Source organism: Electrophorus electricus, chromosome 2, assembly GCF_013358815.1.
Source record: "Electrophorus electricus isolate fEleEle1 chromosome 2, fEleEle1.pri, whole genome shotgun sequence".
In the NCBI taxonomy this organism is placed as follows: domain Eukaryota; kingdom Metazoa; phylum Chordata; class Actinopteri; order Gymnotiformes; family Gymnotidae; genus Electrophorus; species Electrophorus electricus.
In genome coordinates, this window is record NC_049536.1 from 23,231,828 (window position 1) to 23,257,904 (window position 26,077).

Consider the following 26,077-nt stretch of genomic DNA (forward strand, 5'->3'; position numbering starts at 1 on the left):
CTACGCACGACTCATGGCTTTGAGGACCTGCTCGGCAGCAGTGCGGCGGGCCTCCTCCTCCGTGGTGTTGGTGCTGGGGCCGGGGAGGACTTGGGCAACGCCACAGAAAGGCATGGGTAGCCCTGGTACCAGCACGCTGTAGCTGACGCAGAGAAAGCCATCGGCGCTGGTGTGGTGGTAGCGCACGTCGTAGATTGGCAGGCCGAGCCCGTACAGCTCGCACAGCCGACGCAGGCGGCCCACGGCGTCGTGCGGCACTGCCTCACCGCTGCTCGCCTGGGGGGCTGGACCCCCGACCACCCGCGAGAAGAGCTGTGGGTGGGGGTCGCGGAAGGCAGACCTTGCCAACTGGAAGCTCGCGGCTGTGAGAAGAGCCTGGCCGACGGGTTTAGGACCCGGACATGCGAGGGCACCCTCTTCTTCACTCTCGTCATGTCTGGGCTTGGAGCTGCCGGAGAACCAGCGGACAGAGATGGAGACTCCATACTGCTTCTTGAAGGCTGAGGAGAAGGTGCAAAGAACATATGTAGGAGCCTGGTTCTCATTATAGTTTCTGTTACAAAAGGACCCTGAAGGAAGAACTTGAGATATTTCTCTCCTGTAACTTGAAAGTGGGTCAAAACTCAGCACAGCAACAATCCCATTTTATAGAGCTTCAACACCAGTTTTATTGCCTTTCAAAAACAGGGAGGTGGAGGATTACAGATTTGAGGAGCATGCACTCTTCCCTGTAATTCCAGCATCTGCCCTACTGATCCCTTCCCAGCGAGCCCTAGTAAGGAACACAGCCTCGTTTTCCGAGCAATAACCTGAATCTGATGTATCAATTCCTAAACTGGTTCAGATAGGATGGCAACGCAGTCACTGCGCTCCTCGAAATCCATGGCACACGTCAACATCACCGCATGTGGGAAAGCGCCCACGCTGGCACAAACAAGCTACTGCACCTGCCTGAGACGCGTACGCTGGCTTGTGGGGAAGGCAGCAAGTGTCTGACAGGTGAATGTGCTCATGCGAAACAAGGGGTGACATTTTACTGCCGTCAGACCCACGCTGATCGCTGCAGCTGGGGGCCCTTTCCCAGATCACACCAATGCCAGTGCAAACATAGCCAAGACGACGCAGGGGCGCCCACACCTGCCCATGGGACACTTCTGTGTATGTCAAATCAGAAGAGTGCGCTCGTCTAATCCAACACACCGAAACACACTCTCCAACTGCAATTTACGTCTGTGTGTGACGAGTTGCTCAAACACGTCCGATTAAATCCATAAACTAATCATCAGTCCATTCAAGAGTTCAAACAGGTGTTCTGAAGCAAGGAACATTAGGAAGTGTGTGCGTTCCCTTCCTGCACTCAGGACACATCTCCCTGGTTTGAGCTGTTTAATATTCATTTTTAAAATTGTTCCAGTTTTCTTAACTCTTATAATTAAAAGTACCTTCACTTTTGGACAATGTAATGTGTGTAACCCATAAGGACACTAGTAAAGCAACAGAAAACACCATCTGCATTTGTAGTTACTGTATTTCAATCCAACAAGGTCTATAGTTGCATGTTCACATAGCTGAATTCCCTCATGAGATTAGGTTAAAAAAAAAAAACCAATTTGAATCGGAATAATTCCTGTCATCCTGTTCTGCTAGTCAGTGAGCTATGTTCCGATTTTGATTGCTCTTTGCAAGGCCTTAATTATTTTCCCCATCACTGTTGTGTCATGATGTGGCACGGTCGCATTCTTTATTTGCATCCGATTAGCATAAATTAGCATTAGACTCATCAGGCGAAGATCTGCTCAGCGTGATGTTTGAGAGACATGTGCTCTGCAGGCACCCCGTTCTTCACAGCGCAGCGTGACGAGCCGAACCAGAAGCCGCCAAAAGCCTCCAACACCTTAGGCAGGGCTTGTTTACTGCTCTGGAGGGTTTGACACAGCTGTAGTCTGGGATCTGAACCAGGAGCAAGCTTGGAACTGAAAAGTTTAAACTTTTTTTTTTTTTTTTTTTTTTTTAATACAGTTTTGAAGTAAACTTAAGACGCATGCGTTCTGGGACTTGCTTGCGTGAACTTGGTTATTTCTCTGGTTGTTCAGTGTAGTACTGAACTAGCTGACATCATTTGTGTCCAGGCTCATAAGGCTGCATTACCATGGAGGGTTCAGCGCTCACTACAACAAGATTCTCTCTGGCTCCCTTAGCAAACCATACTGATACTCCAAGCTGTCGGCTTAGCAAACCCACACTAATATTATAATCCCAATCTCCCTTTAGCAAACTATACTGATATTATAACCTCCACCTCCCCTTAGTAAACCATACTAATATTATAATCTCAATCCTCCATTAATAAACCTTTCATTATAATTTGAACACAGAAAGTGTCTGAGTGCCATGCAACTTGATTGAAGTTGTGGGAAGACTAAAAAAGTCTTGTGTATTAGAGTTGGGAAAAATTAACCACACCCATACGGCTAATCCCACCCCTGGCTGCTAGCCACACCCACACCTGTCCCCTCTGCGTACCTTGCACCAGCACCTTCTTGGCCATGGAAGCAGCATAGTGTGAAGAGTAGAACACCAGGGCGGAGGTTGCCTTGCCCCTGGGCCCGGCCACCCTCACAGTGACTCCTCTGACCCCGTCTGACACCATGCGCAGCACAGTGAGCAGCGCTTCCTCGCTCACGCCAGCGGGCAGCTCCCCTAGACACAGCTGCCTCTTTTCTGTGCTCATCTTGACGATGAGGCACATGCCGCCCCGCAGCGGGTGCAGGTGCAGGGCCCGGATGGCAGCCTCGGCGTCGGCAGGGCGCCCGTACTTGGCGTAGGCGAAGCCGCGGTTCTGCCCGCTGAAGTTCATCATCAGGCGGAACTCGTAGAGCGGTGCCACAGTCTGGAAGAGTGGAATCAGGCAGTCCTCGAACACGTCCCGCGGGATAGAGCTGATGAAGACCTCGCAGCCTGGGCCGGGAGCAGGACCTCTCCAGCCTGGTAGAGCGGCAGAACAAACGAGAGAGAGAGAGAGAGAGAGAGAGAGAGAGAGGGAGAATAGGAGGGGAAGGAAAGAAGTTCAAAGTCTCACATTAGTATGCACGAACTCTTACCCCACAACTAGAGTCTTGTGCTTTTTATCTGCCAGACGTGTGGAAAACACAGGGCCGTTTGACAATACAAACTTTATGATGCATCTTGTACAATATATCGCCCATCTTTTCTAACAGAAAGGACATTTGTGACGTCAGACTGATCCCTTTTTAACGGAGTACTCTGGGGCAAATGAACCCTTAAATAATTCATCAAAACATGTTCATTTAAGAGACACACGTTGATGTAGCGAGTCTGTGTTACTTAATCACGTCAACAATTGCTGTGCAGGTGAAAGCGTTTTACACGGCGGCTACAGCCAAATCACGGCAGATGATGAAAGAACTGCATAGCTAAAAGGACCATGCCTCTCAGAAAAAACAGCGCATTCCTACACTCCAGGACTGATTTCTGCCATTTTTGCCCTTAAACAATTCCCATGACCAAGCAACACATATTGGAGATAACGTGAAGTAAAAACGATGAGGAGAACCCAGCAGAGACATGGATGTGACCAGAGAGGAGACATCGCAACCTTTCGTCACTGTTTGATTAATCTCTCAGGCATTAAAACGTAACTCCATTTGATGAGACTTTCTGTTCACACGCAGCCAAGCCACAGTTTAGAATAATGAGTTTCAGTGGAGAATCTCCCTCATCCAGTAAAACACATTTAATGGGAACACTGGTACACATTCCATCCCTAGCCTAATGGACGTCTTCTCCTTCAAACGTGTTAATACTTTACCATTAGTTGTAAAACAAATCACAAAAACACAAAACACGCTGAAACTACTCTCAAAATATGTGTGAAAACACATAGGGACAATTGCTAAATTTCTCATTGCTGAAACCTCGAGAGCAAGTCTTATGGCTACATTATGGGGCCCAACAAAATTAGTGTATCTCCAAAGAGCAACTGAAAGTGCAAACTGCGTAAAGGCGGCATGCAGAAGCATTGGTTACCTCTGCTAAACCACCTCTGGAAACAGGAACGCACCTGCTGTGCTGTGATATGCTTATCACCTTTAGCACAAATATAACCATGTACAGTATTGATTTTGAGATGCGAGAGTCAATTATAATTTATTATAAAACACCACTACATCCACCAAAAGGCTCTGAACCAAAAGACTGAACTGTAAACATCATTTGCCTTCTTTTTTCACCCAGATCCCTTCAACCTTTCAAACAAATCTCCACTGAATGAACAGTGGAGTCATTTAACAAATACAAGCATTCAGTATAACAAATTAAAAATAAAATTAATTTATCCGAAACTGAAGACAACTAATAAACAGCTTCCAAAGAATAAACACTTAAAAGCAAAACTGTTCAACAGAAGTGCACATCACAAAGTCCCCAACTTCCCATCCTGCAGACTCAAAGTGCTGCAGAGGGCCGCATGTTCCCTGAGCTCATATTCCCAAAGCAAGTTCCTCGTTATTCACTCTGCTAGCGCTCAGACAACACCAAAACCTTCCAGCGTCAGCATTTAAGACTCTAAAACCAAGAGCACTTAAGGGGAGGAACGGAAAAGCTTTCAGTTTATTTATATTATAACTTAAGTCTCTGGGTCTCTAGCCAAAGCACATGGAACATAATTGTCTCAAGTAATAGAACAGTGCTCAGGGACACAGTTTCCTGACCAGTTACCATAACTGGTGGTAAACCTGGGCCTTTTGGCTATTGTTAAGTGCTGTCTAACTACTCTGAACTAGAGGCGCAGTCAAACAGTCACAGCACCGATAAATGATTTTTCACACATGGTTCTACTTTCTGTGGGCTTCCATTAAGTTTGCTTGAAGCCTTAATGACAAAGAAAATGTCTGATTCGTCTCAGCCCTGTCCATATGTGATTCTTATTCACGTTCTCTGAAACGTCTCTGAAAGCCCATAGCCGTGGGTCGGGCCTTAATTGAAAAGGCTTGGGCAGTTTGCAGGCGGCTGCTAATGCACGACCCGCAGCAGGTCGGACATTCAATTCCACATACCCGTAGGAGGACCGCCATATTTTCGTTGACCATTAACCTGTGTCAAGGTGATGGACGTTGACTCAAGCCAGTCTTCAAAAGACCTCCGTCTCTGTGTGCTCAAAACCTGGGGGGGTGCGGTGGGATTAAATCATTCAGATGATGAAATTCACATAAAATGATCAATTGAAAGACCGTGCGCGCTCATATTTCACAGCTAAACCCTTCATATAGATTGTTAAAATAAAAGCTTAGAAAGGGGTAAACGTCGGTGCAGCTTTCAGGCATATAAATGTGAAATGACTCCGTGCAGATATGTCGTCTTCAAACTAAACGTCTTGGAATGACTGCATACTACACGCATTCCGAACTGGCAAGCGCGTGTGCCTCAGTCGCCAACTTGGTTAAGCGTGCACCGCGCGGCAGAAGTCAACAATGTTGAGTTAGGCACGCGCATATTTTATCAACTCAAACATGAAAACAAACAGGCTTTGTGTTGTTCACCTGCAAACGGCCTCTCTCCATTTTCAGAACTGTTTGTCTTTCGGCTTCTTTGAGGGGCTATTGGACGAGCACCGGGAGCGGGAGCGCGCTTAACTTTCAGGCTCCAATTAATCGTGTGTTGCTACCAACCGGAGGCAAAGGCGACTACCATCGAAGCGTTTAGTCAACTCACAGCAAAGTAACTGCTCATATGTGTTGGAGCGCACAAGTTCACAAAAAAAGATCACGCACACATATAAAGCTTTTTTATTTTGATCAAACATGCATATGGTATACAGTTAGATAAATTAACTGAGCGAAACAATCGCGCACGCCTCTGCTTAGCAGGGAAAGTCGTTAAGTACTATCTATTACGCCTTTCCTTAGCAGCCGTAGTCTGATGGATGTGAGATTTTATTATAATAGCCACCACAAGATGTCAGGCAACGACTACGCGAAAGCCCGAGCGCACTAGATTTCCTTTTATCCAGGATATGCAAGGGAGACGAACGTTAAGTGAATTTCGTTTAATTAACCAGTAGGGCTCTCCGAAGTCATCGGAGCTCGCGGGGTGCGTCCTGAAGGCCTGTATGCAGCCTAATTCAACCCAGGCAGTGAGCTCTCTGAAACGTAATTCTAAAAGCACAGATGTGGTCGATTTGTGGAACGTGTACTTTGGTCTGTGTCTTTCTCCATGTTGCATTGACGCTGCGTTGCAGCCATGGTGACTTTGCGCAGCATGGTTGTGTTTTTTTTTTTTTTCAGCACACCTGATGCAGCTCGTGATCAAAGGGACTGCTTTTCACGAGTCGAATGGGTTTTCAGCATATGAAACAGAAGCCTTAAATAGACTTCACGCTCTCCCCAGACATTTTATGAAAGTGTTCGTTATATGTAGTAGGCTGCTCAGTAGTTAACATACGAATATTTTCGCACGTCAGTTCAGGTTAGTGTATTGCATTTATTTGAACCCTACTATGAAAGTCTAAGACGGGGCGCATATCTTAATACGGGGAATTCGTTCCAGATGGCAAGCTTTACGCAAACGTTCTTTTTGATTTTACGCGCGCCATTTTATAGTTCATGAGGGAGCTCCCGCTTTCTTTCGTGCGCTCTTGTGCGAATGCGTATGATGGATGTGGCGAGCGAATACTCCCACTTTACCACGCTGCCATTTGCATTGCAAGCGACGAATTCATTAATAGATGTATGTCTCAGGCGTCTTTACGCGCTCGTTCAAATGTTTTGTTCAAGAAAACGTGTCCAAGTGGCGATTACCCTCGAAGTGTTAGAAGACGAGGCATGTAGGCTGCAAGGGACCCCGAGCGCGCGTGTAATCATGTGTACTCCAGCGCGAGAGGGTCATGCTCGAACAGACCGGTTCTAATCAGGTGCCACTGAATGGCGACTGAAATAAGGGCTACAGTGAACGCACTGGTGATTATAGTCACTGTTTAAAATCTGAAAGTGCACCCGGCGGTTCTGTAAAATAAATTATCCGGTGTAAATCATAAAACCCACACAACGCAGTTTTAGAACAAAACGATCACGCCATTTGGTTTGCTTTTAAGCTAAAGAAAGTAGTGTTTGTGGTCGGAGCTCTTACTGCAGAAGTAAATTGCCGATAGCCTAAAGAAATATGCTTTTCGGCTATAATTACTTTGTTTACCTTGTAATTATTGGTAGATCGTGGATTCAGCACCTTCTAATTTTGTAGGACAGTTGTTCTGTGCTTTGGGGGTTTCTAAACGGAACTTCCAGAGTAAACCCATTTACACTATAAAGGTGATTTAAACAGAATGGTTCAAACATTCCCACCTTGGCTGTAAATGAGAGTTCCGTAGCTTATTTTCCTTTTGTTAACTAACATTTACCCACCTCCCTAAAAACTCCAGGGCAGCAGCTGGCGTCTGCAGAGTGGCACCTGGCGGCAGTGGCGTGCCACGCCATGCTGGGAGTCCATGCCCTGCAGCTCAGCTGGCACCGTGTTCTTGCAGGGGAGACATTTAAAAGGCTGCCCTGGCCTTTTCACTCTCGGAGAAGAAGCGAAGAAGGGCACTTGGACCACTGCCTTCCTTTCTGCGCCCCCCACTCTTCTCCCCGGGCACACCTCGCCCCTTTTCCTAACCTCTCTCCGTTTCTCTGTTTCTCTACTATCTAAAACGTTTTACATTTGTGAGGATAGACAAAAGTAAATTCACTGTTCTGTGACATAAGGGTGATGTATAATGCAGAATCTCTCGCTTTTTCTCTCTCTCTCTCGCTCTTTTCTCTTTTCCTGCTGTCTCTGTGGCTGGGTTGAATGATGTGATCTGGTGTGTAGGTGCTGTTTGTTTATGAGTGGCTGTATGCACATCAACGCCTCGTAATGCAGAGAGGGTCACTAAGCCAAGCACATAACACTCAATCACGCACCGAGAGCAGTCCTGCTGATAAGCATATTAAAGCTCGGGGCTGGTGTTGTGACCTTGGCTCTCTGGCTATGCATATTCTCATACGGCCTCACCTATTGACTCTTAACCGCATAACGGATTCTTAATTTGGTGTAAGGGATTGATGAACAGGTACAACAAATGTACACACACCCACCAACCAATAATTGACAAGCAGTGTAGTGGAGTAAATGATCACTGAGCTGTGGCCAAATAGAACTGAATATGAACTAGTTTTCTGTCTTTTATTCATTTATGACCTTTCAGCCTTGTGCAAGTGCACGAGTTTTTTTGCTGTCAGGAGTCATCTGCATGTTGACAGGGCTTCCGTTGCCGGGGGCTTGCCCTGCACGAACAACCCCCACTCCCAACCCCCATCACACGCCCAAATAAACACATATATGTTCTGCCACAATGGATGATCCTAGTCCCACTCCAATCCCCAGACTTCACTGTAGGAACCTGCAGTAAGTCCATTGTCACCTCTCACGTCCTCAGCTGTGAACACCGCGAACTCTTCCGCACTTCCCCCAACCCCAGATGCACGCGTCAGGCACTGCTGCCTCTGTTTCTTCGGCAGTGCTGGAGGTGAATTAAAATGTATTGTTCTCTTACCCACAAGTGGACTCATGCGTTCTGCCTTTCGTCAGGTTATTCATTAATTCATTCGTGAGCCACTAAAGCACCGTCTGCAGGGGGAGGCAGAACAGTAATTTACCTGTCAGCGCGGGGAAGGCAGCAGACTTTCCTACACACACAGACACACACACACACTCTAACTGCTGGGTTTTTGCTGCCCAGTTGTACACTGAAAGGTAAGTGCCCAGCTGGCAAAGCGAGGCAGTCAGTTTCTTCGCCCCTCAGGGGCTTCCCGCGGCCGTAACCGTGGGAGACGCGTTGCTCTTAGTTCAGCCACAGCGACCTGCCACGTGTCTCACGCTGACCTGTGCCGTGTCGAAATTATAGCACGTGCTTATTGAAAGTACACTTGTTAGCGCGAGCTGATAGCCCAGTTCAGAATAAAAACGCAACATGCTGGAAAACTCACCGGAGGCCCTTTGTAATGCAGATAAACGGCCACGGCCTCTTTTCCTCTATGTCAGGTGTGTGTGGGCGTGTGTGTTAGGGAGTTGGGACTAAAGAGTGATCATAGTGATCATTTAAAAATAATGCGAGGCGATGAAATGGTGTGGATGACCAGAGGATGTGATGATCCATGTCACAGAACTTAGGGAGACCTTTTAGAAATATTGTAGCAATAAAACATACAGAATTTATTTCTAACAACCTTTATGTATTCTTGTGTTGTGGCTGTAACAAAACCTGATTTTAATTTGAAACCATGAATCTTGCTGCTTTACAGCAACAATAGTAGCTTTATTTACATTTTATTTGAATTCAGATAATTTATTGCACAATCATACATTAAAATTTAACACAGGCCTGTTATGTCTCAAGCCTTCTGTGGGCTGTTTTCAGAATGTGTCATTGCATTTTATTTGTGTGTGTGTGCATGTGTGTGTATCACCACATGCTGTAAAGTACTGATAGCACGTGCTGTTGTGTGTGTATATCACCACATGCTCTAAAGTACTTATAGCATGTACTGTTGTGTGTGTGTGTGTGCACAGCTGTCTATTGTGATTCCCTCTGCTTGCTTGTTATGAGCTTTAGCAATCAGGTGAACAGATGTTGGTAATTTGCCTTGCTGATAAGATGTGTCGATGGCGTTTTGTGTTGATGTCATCAGCGCAGTCGAGTTTGACGTCTACGCTGTCTCAAGCATGCTGGTCAATATTAGTACTAGAGACTATCCTCAAAGGAAGCCGTTGGTCCTCCCCCCCAAAGCTCACTCTCTCTCTCTCTCTCTGTCTCTAATGTTTAGTGTCTCAGTAACTCATGGTCCTGCTCTTCTAAATCTTAGTACTGTTGTGTTCAATGCTCTCTTTCATCAAAGTTTATTTATACAGTACAACCATTAATGACCAAGGTGGCTATACAATTGTACAAAAATAAATGTGGGTTTGATGTTCATGTACAAGTAAAACTCTGTTTGTTTGTTTTTGTGTGTGTGTGTGTGTGTGTGTGTGTGTGTGTGTGTGTGTGTGTGTGTGTGTGTACGCCTGTGCACGAGGCTCTTGGGCAAAGCAAGCAGTCACAGAGACAGTAAACTAAACACATCTGCCAAGTTCCTCTTTTAGCTGTAGGATATCAAAGCCACACAGAGCAGATGATAAAAAAAGAGTAAGGAAAAAATTAACTGCCATGCCTTTCTCACATATATGGTTTAGAAAATTATATATTTATATATAATATATATTTTCTTTCTGTTTATAAATGCATGATCTTATTCCACATGCAGTAGTAGTTTTTGTAGATTTGGAAGGAATAACTTTTCGATATACTGTCATTTTTACCATTTATAAAATCTGAGAATGTATTGAAGAAATGCATTTCCATAAGAATGACTACAAATGTGTGATAACGTGTGTGTGTGTGTGTGTGTGTGTGTGTGTGTTTCACACAATATATCTGCACAACACAGAGTGACTTGTGTGCCCGGATGTGCATGCATGTAAGTGAGTGTGTGTGTGTGTGTATGCATGTGCATGCGTGTGTGTGTGTGCGTGTGCGAGCGCGTGCGTGTGAGTGTGTGTGTGTTTAACATGGAGGAGTGGTGTAGTGTGAATTGCAGTAATTGCCTTGTTTGTTTTGTTTCTCTGCTTCTGTGGGCTGGCACACCACTGCTCCACTGCCTCCGATTGTTTGTCATTTGCCATTTCAAGTGGAACTAACAAGCATACAGCCCAAGTGGGACTGAGAAATTGTGTGTGTGCATTTGTGATAGTGAGAGAGAGAGAGAAAGAGAGAAAGAGGAAAAAATACTTCACTTTTTTCTTTCTGCATTCAACATGTCATGGCAAACTCGGTCTTTCCACCTACGGACGTTTTCATCTGCTACACCGTCTGCACCTCAGTGGCAGACACTGAAAGCTAGATGATTATGCTGACGCAGGTCATCCTGAGCGTATGTGCGCATGCGCAGGAATTTGTGTGTGTGTGTGTGTGTGTGTGTGTGTATGTGTGTGTGTGTGACCCACCTGAGTCACTGGAAGTACATTATCTCTAATGTCCACTTCTATGAAGTGACCTCATGAATAGCTGCTTCTTTGGGCTCACTGCAAGATAAGAGTCAGATAGAGAAGTGCTTTTGAAAAAGGTCACGGGCATCGTAAAGCAATGATGGACTGAGAGAGAGAGAGGTAAGGAGAGAGAAAGAGAGGGAGAGAGAGGAGGGAGTGAATGATAGGTAAAGAGAAAGATGAAAAGAGACTGGATGATGGGGGAAGGTTATGATAGGGTGTAAATAGAAGAGTTTAAAAATGAGAGGTTAACAAAGAGAGAATGAGAAAGAATGAGAGAACCTTCTCTAGCTGGAGAGTCTGATCATGTCTGATCAAACCTACTCTAACTGGATAGTCTGGTCATGTCTGATCAAACCTACTCTAACTGGAGAGTCTGATCATGTCTGATCAAACCTACTGTTAGGAATTCTGCCCTTTATTTACTTCCATTTTGCAGGTTTCTCTGCTGAAGTCAGGTTCAGAATTGCGTGTAATAAAGCAGATGTCCCCCTGCCTTACGTTTGAATGGGGAATCTGGTCGTGAGATCTCTGGGTCTCCGGGAGATATCTCGGGAGATAGCCGGGGTCTCCTCCCTCAGGCCTGGGCACTTCCCAGGGAAGAACCGATGACAACGACACAGATGCCTTTCTGATGCCTTTCTGCGGAAGGCGTGCAGAGCTGAGAGCCTCAGAACTCCATCCCCCAATGGCCCAATTTTAGATTTTGTCCGGGGAGATCATAAGTGGAACGTCCCAGCTCCAGGCTGTCCAACAGAGGTAGCCTCAGGACAGCATGGTCCCCTGAGACAATGAGGAAAAATGAAATCAAGGCTGAAAGGTGTTTCCCTGTCCAGGAACAGAAACAGCAGTGCAGTATTGTACATACAAATGAAAAGGCACAGACAGCTAAACAGAGATAAAGAGATGAGTTCAGGCAGTGTGCAAATCTCCAGCACCACAATGACCAACCAGATGGAGGCACTCAGAAAAATCGCTCCATGGTAAAGGCCTCAGCTGACACAGGCTCTCTCAAACACTTCCCTTGATTAGTTGAATGGGACCAGATGATTCACTGGTAGTAGAAGTGAATGACATCCCAAAAGTGTACACCCCCCCCCCCCCCCCCACACACACACACACATAGGCACACAGGTGACTAGACTGCTACCTTATGGCAATCAGTGTAATGGACATCTGTTAGTGTGTTAACGTAAAAACCCCAGTTGCTGACTCTAACTGAAGACAGGACACTCTCGCAGGTGTAGCGCTTGTTAGGACATGAAGACACACACCCCAGACCAGGGCAGGCCCTTCCCGTAACACCGTGCTTTAGCAATCTCACCAAATGCTTTAAATGATGTTAATTGGGGCAAACACAACGTGCTGCGTTACTAGATTTCCTAGTGTGAGCAAACGTGTGTACACTGCTACTCCGAAATGTAATAACGGCGCGTCTACGTGCTGCTGGAGTTTTTTTTTTGTTTTTTTTTTTTTTAAGTACCGACTAGTTAAAGCTCGTGTATGTGTTGAAAGAGGCGGAATAAGGTTCTAGCAACACCAAGGTCATGGGTTTAATCAGCACAAAGCACACAGCGATCGACTGACCGCTATGTAAGTCATTCTATATATGTGTTTCTGCCAAAGACTGTAAAGGTGAAGCATTGCCATGCGCGAGCTGTTAGTCGCGTAGCTGATCTGCGGGAACCGTGGCATGATCAACACTGCTGAGCGGAAAAGAGACACAACGCTGCAACTCGTTAACGCCCGTGAGCTGTGATCAGGGTTTCAAAGAAAGTACAATTTACTGAACTTTAAAATCAAAACTGATTGGCTATTTCTGGGGTGTTTAAGACATCAAAGCCATTAGAAAATCTTGCTTTGATACTGCACGGAGTTACCGTTTTTGTTTTGTTTTTTTGATTGGAGAAGTAACTTGTACACTGGCCGCTACCTGAAGCTGTTAAGGCAAAATAAAACCCACCTTTACCCACGATGAGGGTCTGTGGGGGTTTCGCGTGGATGCGTCCGAACATGGTCGAACCAATCAGGAGGCGGCAACTACATGTGAAATTCATCCCTGAGTTTGCGAGCTCACTTGCCCGCGTTATAGCGACTGCCCCAGTCGGAGGGTACGGGAATTAACCATTACGGCGACGCTCAGACGTGCAACTCCGTCGGACAGCGAGAGTTGTGCAGTGGACGCCCGCTCTGTTGGTTATCATCATTTACACGCGCTCAGTTTTTTTTTGTGCGCAAGTCGAGCATCGTTTCGGCACCCCATCGCTCGTGTCTCTACCGCATGTATAAAAACCGTTACGGATCATTTTAAGTTTTTAAATATCTGAATGGCTGTTCAGCTAGTCCGTCTCATTTAACTCAACCGACGGCACTGGATAACGTTCCGACAAGTTTGAAATTGATCTTCGGCATTTGATATTTGAGGATTAGGTCTGCCCGTAGGATCCCGGACCTTCTGTCGGACTGTCGCCCGTTTGGATGCATGTAGTGGGCGGCGGGGCGTCGCTGTGAGGGTCGCGACGGACCGATCGGGGCCAGGCGCGCGCTTAAAGTCTGCAACTCTCCAGCTTCAGCATCTGTACCCCCGAGTGCCTCCCGTGACAGGCTCACGCACGGTCGAGATGATTCGCCTAGGAATACTTCTCAACCTGTTCTTCATTAGGGGTAAGACCGTAAGCCGGGTTCATTTGTTTAGCGCGGCTTGCTGACGCCAGTAAAGCGGTGTACGAGTGCCATGCGGTGCTCGAGAACAATGAAAATGTGCGTTGTAACTAGAGCGAAGCAAAACAAAACAGATATCACCTGTGACTTCTTAGAGGATGCGTCATTAAAAAAAAAAAAAAAAGGATTTTCTACTGGAGGCACGAGACAGCTGTTTGGACAACTAACTCAAATTTAAATTAATTTTCATACATTTGTCTCCATGAAACTATTGTGTAACAGTTTGTGTAGTGTTTTATTATTAACTACGCGATGTAACTAATTTTAGTGTTACAATTTAGGTATATTTATCCGAACATATTATTTTATTCAAAGCTATAGTTTTTGAAGACAGTTAACTATTGGTCATTAATGAAAGATGACCCTAGCAGCCGGTTCTGTCTGACTGTTATGAATGTGTGAGTGTGAATGTTACGAATGATATCAATCAGTATGAAATAGCCTAGTTGCTTTTTTGACAATAGGTTTACCATTTGACTAAATGAACAGTTAAGCAGGATCGTACAGACAGGTGTGATTTACTCTGAGTACGACTGCAGGCGAAGTTTAGAAATATGGTTCCAGAGACATATTTTGTCACGAGACCTCTGTCAGCCAGTATATATCTAAATAGTTGGGGATCTCCTCTCTCTCTTACACATACATGTAAGAAAACCAGTAATGTTACGAGGAGTAACTTTTTTTCCTAAGGGTACAATAAATATACACTGTCGAAACAGTTGCGAGTCTGTTTAGATGTAGTACCTTTTTTTGCTCACCTGAGTCAGTTTGATGCGGCGGAGTGTCTCTGCTTTTGTTTTCGATCGCATTCATCATCTTGAGTGGTGCTTGTGGCGCTCCAATGCCGCTAGACACGCTGTAATGCGCGCGCTGATCGACAGGTTTATTTATTAGCTGTGTTAATGATTGCAGATTTGATGTGTTCGCGCGTGCTGTGTGCATCCCCAGGGGTCGGGTCGTATATCAGTCGCGTGTAACGAACGGCCTCTCTCATCTCACGAACGAGCACATAGCGGAAAGCGCAAGACAGAAACAGAATCAATATGCAAAAATTAAGTTCAAGAATTCAGTGTTTCTCTCTCTCTCTCTCTCTCTCTCTCTCTCTCTCTCTCTCTCGCTCTCTCTCTCGCTCTCTCTCTCTCTCTCTGTGTGTGTGTGTGTGTGTGTGTGTTCGACCCTTTAGAGTGTATAATATTATTCTAGGTAGCGTATGTAACGACGGGCCTAAAAAGCGTAGCCTTACGAGGAGAGTCTCCTGCTTTTGACGTACAAACGCCCAAAAATCTCAGACTATTCTTATCGCAGGCAGGTATGTGCGCCTTGCGCTAGTCCGACGTATGTCCAGGTGCGTGTGTGTTCAGGAGGCTACCTGAGCTTCACTCTGAGCTTCAACACCTCGCTACCGCCCTGGCGTCTGCCTCTGGGCAACAGATGTTGATAAGCGTGCAAAGAAGCCTGGAAGAAATACGGACTACAGAAACAGTTCCGATCCTTTTGATTGCGATTGATGATTCCAGTGGATATATTGGTAGATTTTTTTCTGTGTCACAAATACAAAATTGTGTAGGAAAATGGGAAGCTGGTGGATGTCATTATGCTGTGAGCGGGACCGGGGTAGGCTGCCTTTTACGTTACGCGGTGCTTCGTGGGTACATCCACTAATTGGATGTTTCTGCAAAGACGGCGCTTGAGAACTGCCTCAGATGATTACTCGGCCAAGCTCGGCCAAGGACACATCTAGAGACAGGCTAATGACTCCGTCGTTTTCGGCGGATCAAAGAGAGTGAAGCGCGTGGAGCCAGAACAAGAAAACAGACGCGCACGCATGCACGCAGCTGCTGGACCAGGACACCAGAGCCATTAACAAATGTATTTTTAATTTTTTTGCCAAAGATTCGAACTTGACATATGGGGGAAGACGAAATGTTTGGGGCGCCTTCAGGGTCGTGTGTGTTTTGTCGATAACAAAGATTTGGAACGCAAACATGGAAATGGCAGATGGTGTTGGGTTTGCGCTTCGGATGGAAGACTCGAGCCAAGAATATATGAGAGAGAGAGAGAGAGAGAGAGAGAGAGCACAGAGAGAGAGAGAGATAGAGAGAGAGAGAGAGAGAGAGAGAGAGAGAGAGAGAGAGAGAGAGAGAGACTCTATTTTCACCCAGGCCTGATTTTAGCATAATGTTATATCTAATTATCATTAAACGGATGTCGTCGGCTAAGCGCGGTAAATTAGGGAGCACGCAGCAACCCTGCAGCCCGTTCAGCTCGTTCACGCCATTGAGCCTTCCTCTTGAGCCTTGGCTTGAGTTCTGTTTCTCTGCCCTGTCAATCAAAGGCCTCTCGTGCCCGCTCGCGTTAATGCGGCCGCCACGCTCTGATGTGACGTGTCATCAATAGTGAACAGGCCCGCGGTGACCCACATATCACAAAAGCTTAGAAGCTCGGCCCGAAACAACATCGCGCAGACGCCCCGTCTCGAGCCGTCTCTTACCTTCTTAATATATTAGAGACAACTGAAGATGGCCTTTTCTGTGTGGTATAATTCGCGTTTGAAATGTAATTCATGGTTTTTTTGTATGTAATGTAATTCATCGTTTTGTTTTGTTTTTTGCTTGTTTGTTTTTGGTTTTTTGTGAATTTCACTCGAGAGGAAATTATATGTGAAGGCTGTGTTAGTTATTTTAACTGATAAAGTGTCCTGACAAGTTTACCATTGTGGTTCAGCCTTATACCAGTTATTTAATCATGGTGCCTCTGCTCATATTGACAGTAATATTGGAAAACCGGTTTGCTCTCACTAAGTGCTACCACACATGCATACAATAAACTATGCATATCTACACATACACACACACACACACACACACACACACGCTGGTTTGTACAATTGTTTGGTTATAGTGCAATTGGTTTGTACACACACACATTGGTCTGTGCTTTACTGTATTGCTATTTAGTGTTTTCTAATGCCAGCTAGTGCTTCCTCCCTTCAGTGCGCGCACGCATGCACAAGTGTGTGTGTGTGTGTGTGCGCGTGTGTGTGTCTGTCGTGTCACTTCTGCTCTCTGAATGTGATTTCAGTAGGCATACACACACACCGTAATACCCAGGCCAGCATGTGTCTGATTGCAATCGGCCTCCATACTGAGCCCGTTTCCTTGCGTGCCGCTTCTACTGTCTGTCATTCTGTTTATTTCTCTCTCTCTCTCTCTCTCTCTCTCTCTCTCTCTCTCTCTCTCCGTTTCTCTCCTTCTCTCTCACACTTTAATTCCCCCCCCCCACACACACACATTTTGATTTTCTCTCTCTTCTCATTCTTCCTTTTTTGTCTTATTTTTCTTCTCTTCTTCAGTCCCTCTCTCTGTGAGAACATGCAGGTAAACTGGAGCTTTGGGAAGCTTCTCCTCTTCCCTTCCTGTGTGCACCTTTTAGATATTGTTCAGATCTGGACCATTTGGATTGGTTGTGGATCCCCTTTCATCCATCTTTACAAGAAAAGCCACACATCATGGCCACATGTAAACAGCCCTCTGGCTATCGTAAAACATGCAGCTTGGAGAATCTTCAAGACTGAACGAAGCTGGCAAAATAAATGACGGAGTGGCCTAATTGTGTTTGACTGGTCATTTTGCTTTGGCTGCTGCGGTCATGCGTTCTCTCTGCCAGAGACAGGCTTGCTTTTCTTCCCCCTTCTGTTTCTCCCTTCAGAGGCTGTGGCCAGCGTCTCCACTGCAGTTTAGTCTACAGCCCACAGCCACGGACTCTCAATCAGCACTTACTTTAAAATGAGGCCTCGCGGCAATTAGGACGCCCTGCTGCTGCTCTGGAGGGAGAGACGGAGAGAGGGAGAGAAAGAGAGATAAAGGGGGAGAGAGGGAGTGGGGGAATAAGATATAGAGAAGGAAGCAGAGAGCTGTGGCAGGAGAGAAAGGCTGTCATTATGGCCACGCAGCAACAGGGTTCACGTCTGGGTCGCGAGGTTATTCTTTCTTTTTTGTTTTAAAAGTGTATGAAGTGTAATATAAACCAGAAGGACCCCAGTGAGGAGAGCAGCGTATAAAACTCTATAATAGCCTTTCAGTCTTTAGAGTCATACCGTGTTTTTATACATGAGTGTGTTTTGAAAAAAGGCTCTTTTTCCCACAGTCCAAATAGTTTGCTGTTAGCAGAGGAATTAGCAGCAGCTAGAGGACTCCTGATATCCAGTATGAACAGCTGTTGCTTAAGTATGTCACTTGTGTTTACTGCATACATGGTATGATGACGTTGATGAATTTGCCCAACGCATCTTAACTGTTGACCCTGAAGATTTGAACCTTTTTAATCCCTAAAGCTGGGCTGACCTCCCCTCCCCTCCCTCCAGTTCTGGTGGATGGTGTTGTAATATTGTTATCAGGGAGGTTTTACCTATCGATAAAATTAACCTGCTACAATGCAGAAAAGAAATCTGGTGTGAGTGAGCACTGAATTGACCTTAAGATCCGACACTCCACTGTATTATAATCTAATACCTTTCATGGTATCATTCACGCTTTGGTGTAATTATGGACTGTATGCTGATCATTTTATAATGCATTCCTATTTTTCAGTGGTTAAATGTAATTTATGGAATGAAACAGGTCTTTGCAAGCACAGAACAACAAGACAGCCATCGTTCCGTTAACTTCTGAGTCTGTAAAAATAGCAGAGTCAGTGTGCAGGTCCAACTGTAGAGTAGGTGTGTACCTAATCAGCCCTGGCACCAGAACAACGTTGTTGGACAGGCTATCCGCTTGCTTTTAATAGCAATCAAATTGTTGTGATTGGGGTTTTAAATGAGGTTATTTCACAAATCGTTCTGAAATTATTTAAAAATCACATAAATCAAATCCATGAATCAACAGCGGGGACAGACCAGCAACTGGAAATACCACTCCACTGGAAATATCACTAAATATCCATTTTATGTCATTACTGCATAACAGCGGTATATAACTGTACAGCAGAATGTGATTGGGTTTGATTGTATAAATCTTAATATAACTTTAAGATTAAATAAAAAATGTATATTCAAATTAGCATTTGGCTAATGAAATAATTTAAATTCCAACAGAGTTTATATGTATTTTGTATTTCAAATGATTAAATGTGTAGTTATCCTTTTCTAAGTTGGCTTGGGTGTGTGAGGGTGGGGGACATCTTGAGGAAATCTCAGGGCAGACTTAGTATCTACTGCACTGGAATCTCAGTGTAATTCAGAATGGCCCCCCGATCCTTCCACCCAGGTTCGGTATCCTTGGCTGTTCCTCTGTTTCCGGACACGCTGAACTGTATGGAGGTCTTTCGGGAATGCATGGAGGAACCGCAGTGTCAGAAGCTCTACCTGCAGCTGGAGTACTGCGTTGATGAGGACGCCGTGACGCCGCTGGGTCCTGATCCCCGCCACACCTGCTTGAATGTGCAGAATGCCCTGGCACACTATCGCCCCCTGCAGGAGTGCAAGTGCCAGCGTGGCTCTCGCATGGAGCTGCGCTGTCTTAGAGTGTACTGGACCGTGCGATTCCCACTGGGTGAGCTGAATTGTGTGTGTGTGTGTGTGTGCGCGTGCATGTCTCTTGGTGTTATCAGTGAGCGTCCTTGTTTTGCTGTGTGTGTACTGCAGGGTCAAGCTAAGAAGATAAACACTTAGTGCTAAGGTCGTTGTTTAGTTCTCAGGAGAATAACTTCACTAAAGGCATTTGACAATGTAACAATAGCTGGGAGATATTTTTCAGCTGAAGTCTGTCTTCAAAGTTAACACACTAGCAGATGCAGTCACTCTGCCAGGAGGGTCGCACTAAGGGAGTCAGTGTCAGGTGTTAGTCATTACAATATGACAACATATGGCATCAGAATATATATCTAAAAAAGATAAAGAAAAATAATGGGCCAACAGTATATTCCATTAAAATGTAGTTGTTTTTATCTCAGACAGCTACAACTTTTATTGGTCTCAAGTTTTGAATAACATTTTCTCAAATAAAAATATCAGCTCCCTAAGATATTGTACTGGTGTCCTCAGCACAGTGCTGAGGACACCAGTGTTATAGAGGACAGTGCTGAGGACACCAGTGTTATAGAGGACAGTGCTGAGGACAGTGCTGTGGACACCAGTGCTATAGAGGACAGTGCTGAGGACACCAGTGCTATAGAGGACAGTGCTGAGGACACCAGTGCTATAGAGGACAGTGCTGAGGACACCAGTGCTATAGAGGACAGTGCTGAGGACACCAGTGTTATAGAGGACAGTGCTGAGGACACCAGTGCTATAGAGGACAGTGCTGAGGACACCAGTGCTATAGAGGACAGTGCTGAGGACACCAGTGCTATAGAGGACAGTGCTGAGGACACCAGTGTTGTAGAGGACAGTGCTGAGGACACCAGTGTTATAGAGGACAGTGCTGAGGACACCAGTGCTATAGAGGACAGTGCTGAGGACACCAGTGCTATAGAGGACAGTGCTGAGGACACCAGTGCTATGGAGGACAGTGCTGTGGACACCAGTGCTATAGAGGACAGGGCTGTGGACACCAGTGCTATAGAGGACAGGGCTGTGGACACCAATGCTATAGAGCACAGAGCTTTGGACACCAGTGTTGTAGAGCACAGAGCTTTGGACACCAGTGTTGTAGAGGACAGTGCTGAGGACACCAGTGCTATAGAGGACAGTGCTGTGGACACCAGTGTTGTAGAGGTCAGAGCTGTGGACACCAGTGTTGTAGAGGACAGTGTTGTGGACACCAGTGCTGTAGAGGACAGAGCTGTGGACACCAGTGTTGTAGAGGACAGAGCTGTGGACACCAGTGTTGTAGAGGACAGAGCTGTGGACACCAGTGTTGTAGAGGACAGAGCTGTGGACACCAGTGTTGTAGAAGACAGTGCTGAGAACAGCAGTGCGTTGGCAGTGCTGTGGACACCAGTGCTATAGACACAGTGCTGTGCACACCAGTGCATTGCAGTTCTGTGGACTCCAGTGCTTTGCAGTGCTATGGACATCAGGCATGGTGCTTTGCTGCTTTTCAGGGTGGCGTCATGCGTCAGGCTTTCTGGGACACACAATCCTGAGCGGCTAATCTGGCCTCAGCTACAGTGCTGCACGATTCCCTGCCTAGCAGAACCTCTGCTTGTTGGCTTTCTGCTTTTTGGCATGCAAGATGGAGATAAAAAAATAACACTGTGTGTTGTTTTGATGTGCAAGATGAAACATGAGGTCTTTGTGTGTGTGTGTGTGTGTGTGTGTGTGTGTGTACATTGGAGGTGGTGTGGGGAATGTGCGTGTGTATGGGACCTCAAAGTGATGTCACACATATGGCATGTTAGTGATGTCACACTTATGCCATGTTAATCTGTTTTTGGTCAACTACTTTTAGCCAAAGTACAAAACTGTGCACTGAACTGTGCAAGCCATGAAATAAACACCCTCAGACACACACACACACACACACACACACACACACACACACACACACACACACACACACACACACACACACACACACACACACAGAATATCCTTATTAAAATATGGGTAACAACTGTGGGATATTGGATATTATGTATTAAGCATCGTATAATCTGTGTGGTTGGATTACACAGAGTCTTAATTAGCTGTAATGATAAGGTAATGGTGCAGTTCTGCAGGCTTAATTAGTGTGGAATATTCTGCCTGTTGTTTGGCTCAGATACAAAGGGTGTGTGTATCTGGACTGAAAAGGCTGTGTGTGTGTGTGTTTTCCTGTATGTGTGTGTGTGTGTGTTCCTGTGTGTGTGTCTGCGTGTGTGTGTGTTTTTCTCTATATATATGTGTGTGTGTGTGTGTGTGTGTGTGTGTGTTCCAGGGTATGATGATATTGAGATGTCCCCATATGAAGACATTGAACTGGAGCTGGTCAGAAATGCTGAAACATCCAAACTGGCCTCGATCGTGGCAGGTACTTGCACATCCTCAGTAATACATACACTTCCATTATTATACATGGTGTTACACACTGTGAGCCAGTGGGGTGTGTGTGGTCAGACGAGGAGGGTGTGTGTGTGTGTGTGTGTGTGTGTGTATGCTTCTCATTCAGGTTAGTTTAGTCCCTTTTCCTTTCACAACAAGACAAAGTGGGAAAGAAGGAGTAAACGTTACCATGGCCATATGTTGTGTGTGTGTGTGTGTGTGTGTGTGTGAGGGTATTACTAGCATCACGCAGTATGCGATCACAGTGAGTGATACTAGTGTTGTGGTACCAGGAGAAGCTGACAATACTGAGCTCGGAGTTGGTTATATTCTTCTAAAGTCCGCACTCAATAGGAAAATTATGCTTTCCGTGTTCTGTGTCATCAGGCCAAAAAAGGTGTGTGACACACTGTCTGTCACCCTGCGGACACTCCTGCTGACTCTTCACACCTCTCCCTACACCTTCATCACTCCATCCCCGCCTCTCTCCCTCCCTCAGTTTCCTCCTTCCCTCTGGACGGACAGAACCGCTGTCTGAAGGCGGCTCAGGACTGTGGTCTCTTCGAGAAGTGCGGAGCGCTGCGCTCCGAGTACGTGCTGGCGTGCACCAAGCCGGCGTCAGGTTCAGACCACTGCAATAGGCAGAAGTGCCACCGGGCCCTGCGGCGCTTCCTGGACCGCGTGCCCGAAGAGTACAGCTTCGGCGTGCTCTTCTGCTCCTGCACTGACCCACTGTGTGGCGAGCGCAGAAGAAAGACCATTGTCCCGTCCTGCTCATACGAGGAGAGAGACGGCCAGCCCAACTGTCTGCAGTTGGAGAACTACTGTCTCCGCGATGATCTGTGCAGGTGCACACACACACTGACACACACGCACACACACACCTACATGCATGCATGCACACGTGCACACACACACACACACACACACACACACACACACACACACACATATAAACACATACACACACTAACATACACACACTCACATACCTACATACATACACACATGCGCACACAAACACACACACAAACACACACTCACATATACACGCATGTGCACATACATACATATACGTGCACACACACACACACATACACACACACACACACACACACACACATGTCTAACTTATTAAAGTGTCCTGTACAATCCTTTAAGAGAGGTGTACCTTAATAAAGCGTCCTGTAAGAGAGGTGTACCTTAATAAAGCGTCCTGTAAGAGAGGTGTACCTTCATAACGTGTCCTGTAAGAGAGGTGTACCTTCATAACGCGTCCTGTAAGAGAGGTCTACCTTCATAAAGCGTCCTGTAAGAGAGGTCTACCTTCATAAAGCGTCCTGTAAGAGAGGTCTACCTTCATAACGCGTCCTGTAAGAGAGGTCTACCTTCATAAAGCGTCCTGTAAGAGAGGTCTACCTTCATAAAGCGTCCTGTAAGAGAGGTCTACCTTCATAAAGCGTCCTGTAAGAGAGGTCTACCTTCATAAAGCGTCCTGTAAGAGAGGTCTACCTTCATAAAGCGTCCTGTAAGAGAGGTCTACTTTCATAAAGCGTCCTGTGTGAGTAAGCCAAAGGTTTCCATTTCTTATGAAGTGGCTGCTGATTGCTGATTTCTGTTTATATATTTCTGTTTCTCATTGGTGACTCTCATGTCTGTCTGTCTCTGTCCCTTTTTTTCTTTCAACCGTTCGTCTTCCTCGCTCTCTCTCTCTCTTGCTGTGTCTGTCTATTGCTCTCTCTCTCCCTCCCTCCTTCTCTCTCTCTGCCCCAGGTCGCGATTGGCTGATTTCCAGCAGCACTGTCAGCCCTCCTCCCACTCTCCCTCGGGCTGTCTGCGGGACAGCGGGGCAGTCTGCCTGAAGGCCTATGCTGGACTGATCGGTAAGCAAACGCAGCTAAACGCCTGCTAGACAGTCCAGTGGGTGGCCAGAAACCCTGGACTGCAGCTATTTATTTATATATATATATATATATATATATATATATATATATATATATATATATATATATATATAAGGAAAAGCATATCTGTATATATAGCAGGTCTATTTCTACAAAGTATATTGCATATAAAAAACTGAGGCATACTGTCATAAAAGATGTAGAGGTGGTCAAAATGGCAATGTAGCACACAACAGGACTTCACAAAGAAGGACCTCTTCAAAGTGTGTGTGTGTGTGCGTGTGCGTGTGCACGTGCGCGTGTGGGCATGGACATGTTTCCTTGGGCTTAATTACATCTGATCAGTGATCACACCTTTAGACTGGGTTGGTGGGCCAGAACAGGACTCTACAGGTATGGTAATTAGGAACATTCCTAACCAGTGGTGTTGGTTAAGTCCCCAGAGTAACATCACTGATTCACCAGTGCACCAGGCACTTAGGTGGAATTAGCCAGACCAAATGGAGCCAGAGATGTGTCATATAAACCAGGGATGATGCAGTTGTATGTGTTAACATAATTAGAGCTGCTAGCTGGAGGTTCTCCCAGATGGGAGATCATCACCGTCTTACCTCACACTCCTTATTTCGTACTTCTCCACTTATCTGCTTTTCTTTTCTTTTTTTATTATTTCCTTTTCTTTCTGTTTCTGTCCTCCTTATTTCTCCCTCTCTCTCTCCTCTCTTTCACTCCCTCCCTCCCTCCCTCCCTCACTCTCTCCTCTCTTTCTCTCCTTCTCTCTCTCCTCTCTTTCACTCCCTCTCTCTCTCTCCTCTCTTTCAATCCCTCCCTCCCTCCCTCTCTCTCTCTCCCTCTCTCTCTCCTCTCTTTCAATCCCTCCCTCCCTCCCTCTCTCTCTCCCTCCATCCCTCCCTCCCTCCCTCCCTCTCTCCTCTCTTTCTCTCCTTCTCTCTCTCCTCTCTTTCACTCCCTCTCTCTCTCTCCTCTCTTTCAATCCCTCCCTCCCTCCCTCTCTCTCTCTCCCTCTCTCTCTCCTCTCTTTCAATCCCTCCCTCCCTCCCTCCCTCTCTCTCTCTCTCTCTCTCTCTCTCTCTCTCTCCCTCTCTCTCTCCTCTCTTTCAATCCCTCCCTCCCTCCCTCTCTCTCTCCCTCTCTCTCTCTCTCTCCCCCCCTCTCTTCCTTCATCTCTCTCCTTCCATTGCCCCCTCACTCTTGCTCTCTGCAGGTACAATCATGACACCAAACTACGTGAGTAACAGCAGCACGGATGTGTCCCAGTGGTGTAACTGTGAAAGCAGTGGGAACAAACTCCACGACTGTCTGCGCATCCTGCACATGTTTACCAACAACGCCTGCTTACGTGAGTGCAGGGGGCCCCCGTACGGGGAGCTGCACCCCAGCGGGGCCCGCCTTCACGAAAACATGTACTGTACTCAAACATCACATATACTAGTCTAGCAATTCAACTAAGTTCTTCATTCATTTATTCATTTATTTAGCCATATGAAGCGTTTTGGCGAGGAAGGGAGTTTTTCAGTTTACATTAATTTACTTATGCTGACTGAACGCATTCATCTCCTATATGTCGAATAAGGTGTTTATTAATGCACAGAGCTGCTCTATGTCAGTAAAGGTGTTTATAAAAGCAAAATGCATTCAACTGATATATGTCGAGTTAGGTGTTTATACAGGCCCTGTGCCTTCAGCTGTTGTGTGTGGAATTTGTGATTTTTTTATCATCATCATTTACTGCATATGTTATTCCACTTGCACAATTCTGGAATAATCAGTTTGTGTCATAATAGTTCATGTTAAAATCATCTGTGTGTCCCCCATAGATTCGAATTTTGCTTTGATGGACATTGGTCTTATAAGATCAAAGCTATTTCATTTGCCCCTTGTGTTTTCCCCTCTTTGGTGCAGGTAATGCCATCGATAACATGGGAAGCTCCACCCCCTGGCCTGTAGAGGGCACGCCCCCTCCCCCTCCTCGCCCTTCCCCCCACCTCCAACATGACGAGCTGAACTTTAACCTGCTGCCTGACCTCAACTCGGTGGGTACTGAACACGTTGGAAAAACAATCCGCTGAGCACATATTTCAGCACATGTTTCGGCACACGTTTTGGCAAAATTGCAAAACTGAAGTACTGAACACACTGACCAACACGCTGCCAAACTATGCTACTGAACACAGTTCATAATATACTGCAATAATGAGATATTCACCACACTACTTCACTACCCAGTGCAACATGATACTTGAACATACTGCCTAAGTAGAGGGCAAAAGAATATTAGTGACAGATACTGATGTGGTAACGCACAGTGTGGTTTGACTCCACCGTGGTAGTCCCTAGTGATCCCCACGTCTGCCCAACT

General features: G+C 46.0%; 2 protein-coding genes across 2 annotated transcripts in view; one reads left to right on the forward strand and one right to left on the reverse strand.

Moving 5' to 3' along the window:
• Positions 1–14,182, reverse strand: dnd1 (DND microRNA-mediated repression inhibitor 1). The gene is made up of 5 exons (XM_035534592.1): positions 14,173–14,182; positions 8,251–8,315; positions 5,076–5,181; positions 2,524–2,985; positions 1–500 (listed from the first exon to the last, which is right to left on the reverse strand). Exons 1-5 carry the CDS (start codon positions 14,180–14,182, stop codon positions 1–3), a joined length of 1,143 nt encoding a protein of 380 aa, XP_035390485.1.
• The window catches only part of gfra3 (GDNF family receptor alpha 3), a 17,204-nt gene continuing 3,984 nt past the window's right edge, over positions 12,858–26,077 (forward strand). Inside the window, exons 1-7 of the mRNA XM_027017109.2 lie at positions 12,858–13,776; positions 19,098–19,382; positions 21,690–21,782; positions 22,293–22,641; positions 23,567–23,676; positions 24,923–25,057; positions 25,621–25,751. Coding sequence (XP_026872910.2) covers positions 13,734–13,776; positions 19,098–19,382; positions 21,690–21,782; positions 22,293–22,641; positions 23,567–23,676; positions 24,923–25,057; positions 25,621–25,751 — 1,146 coding nt within the window. The 5' untranslated portion in view covers positions 12,858–13,733. The remainder of the gene's footprint in view (positions 13,777–19,097; positions 19,383–21,689; positions 21,783–22,292; positions 22,642–23,566; positions 23,677–24,922; positions 25,058–25,620; positions 25,752–26,077) is intronic.

What these genes read in the sequence shown, in the direction of transcription:
- dnd1 (XM_035534592.1), bottom strand. An exon ending in ATATGGCGGTCCTCCTACGG is followed by an intron (nt 2,986 to 5,075) that starts GTATGTGGAATT and finishes CCGCTCTACCAG; the next exon opens with GCTGGAGAGGTCCTGCTCCC. An exon ending in CAAGAAGGTGCTGGTGCAAG is followed by an intron (nt 501 to 2,523) that starts GTACGCAGAGGG and finishes CCTTCTCCTCAG; the next exon opens with CCTTCAAGAAGCAGTATGGA.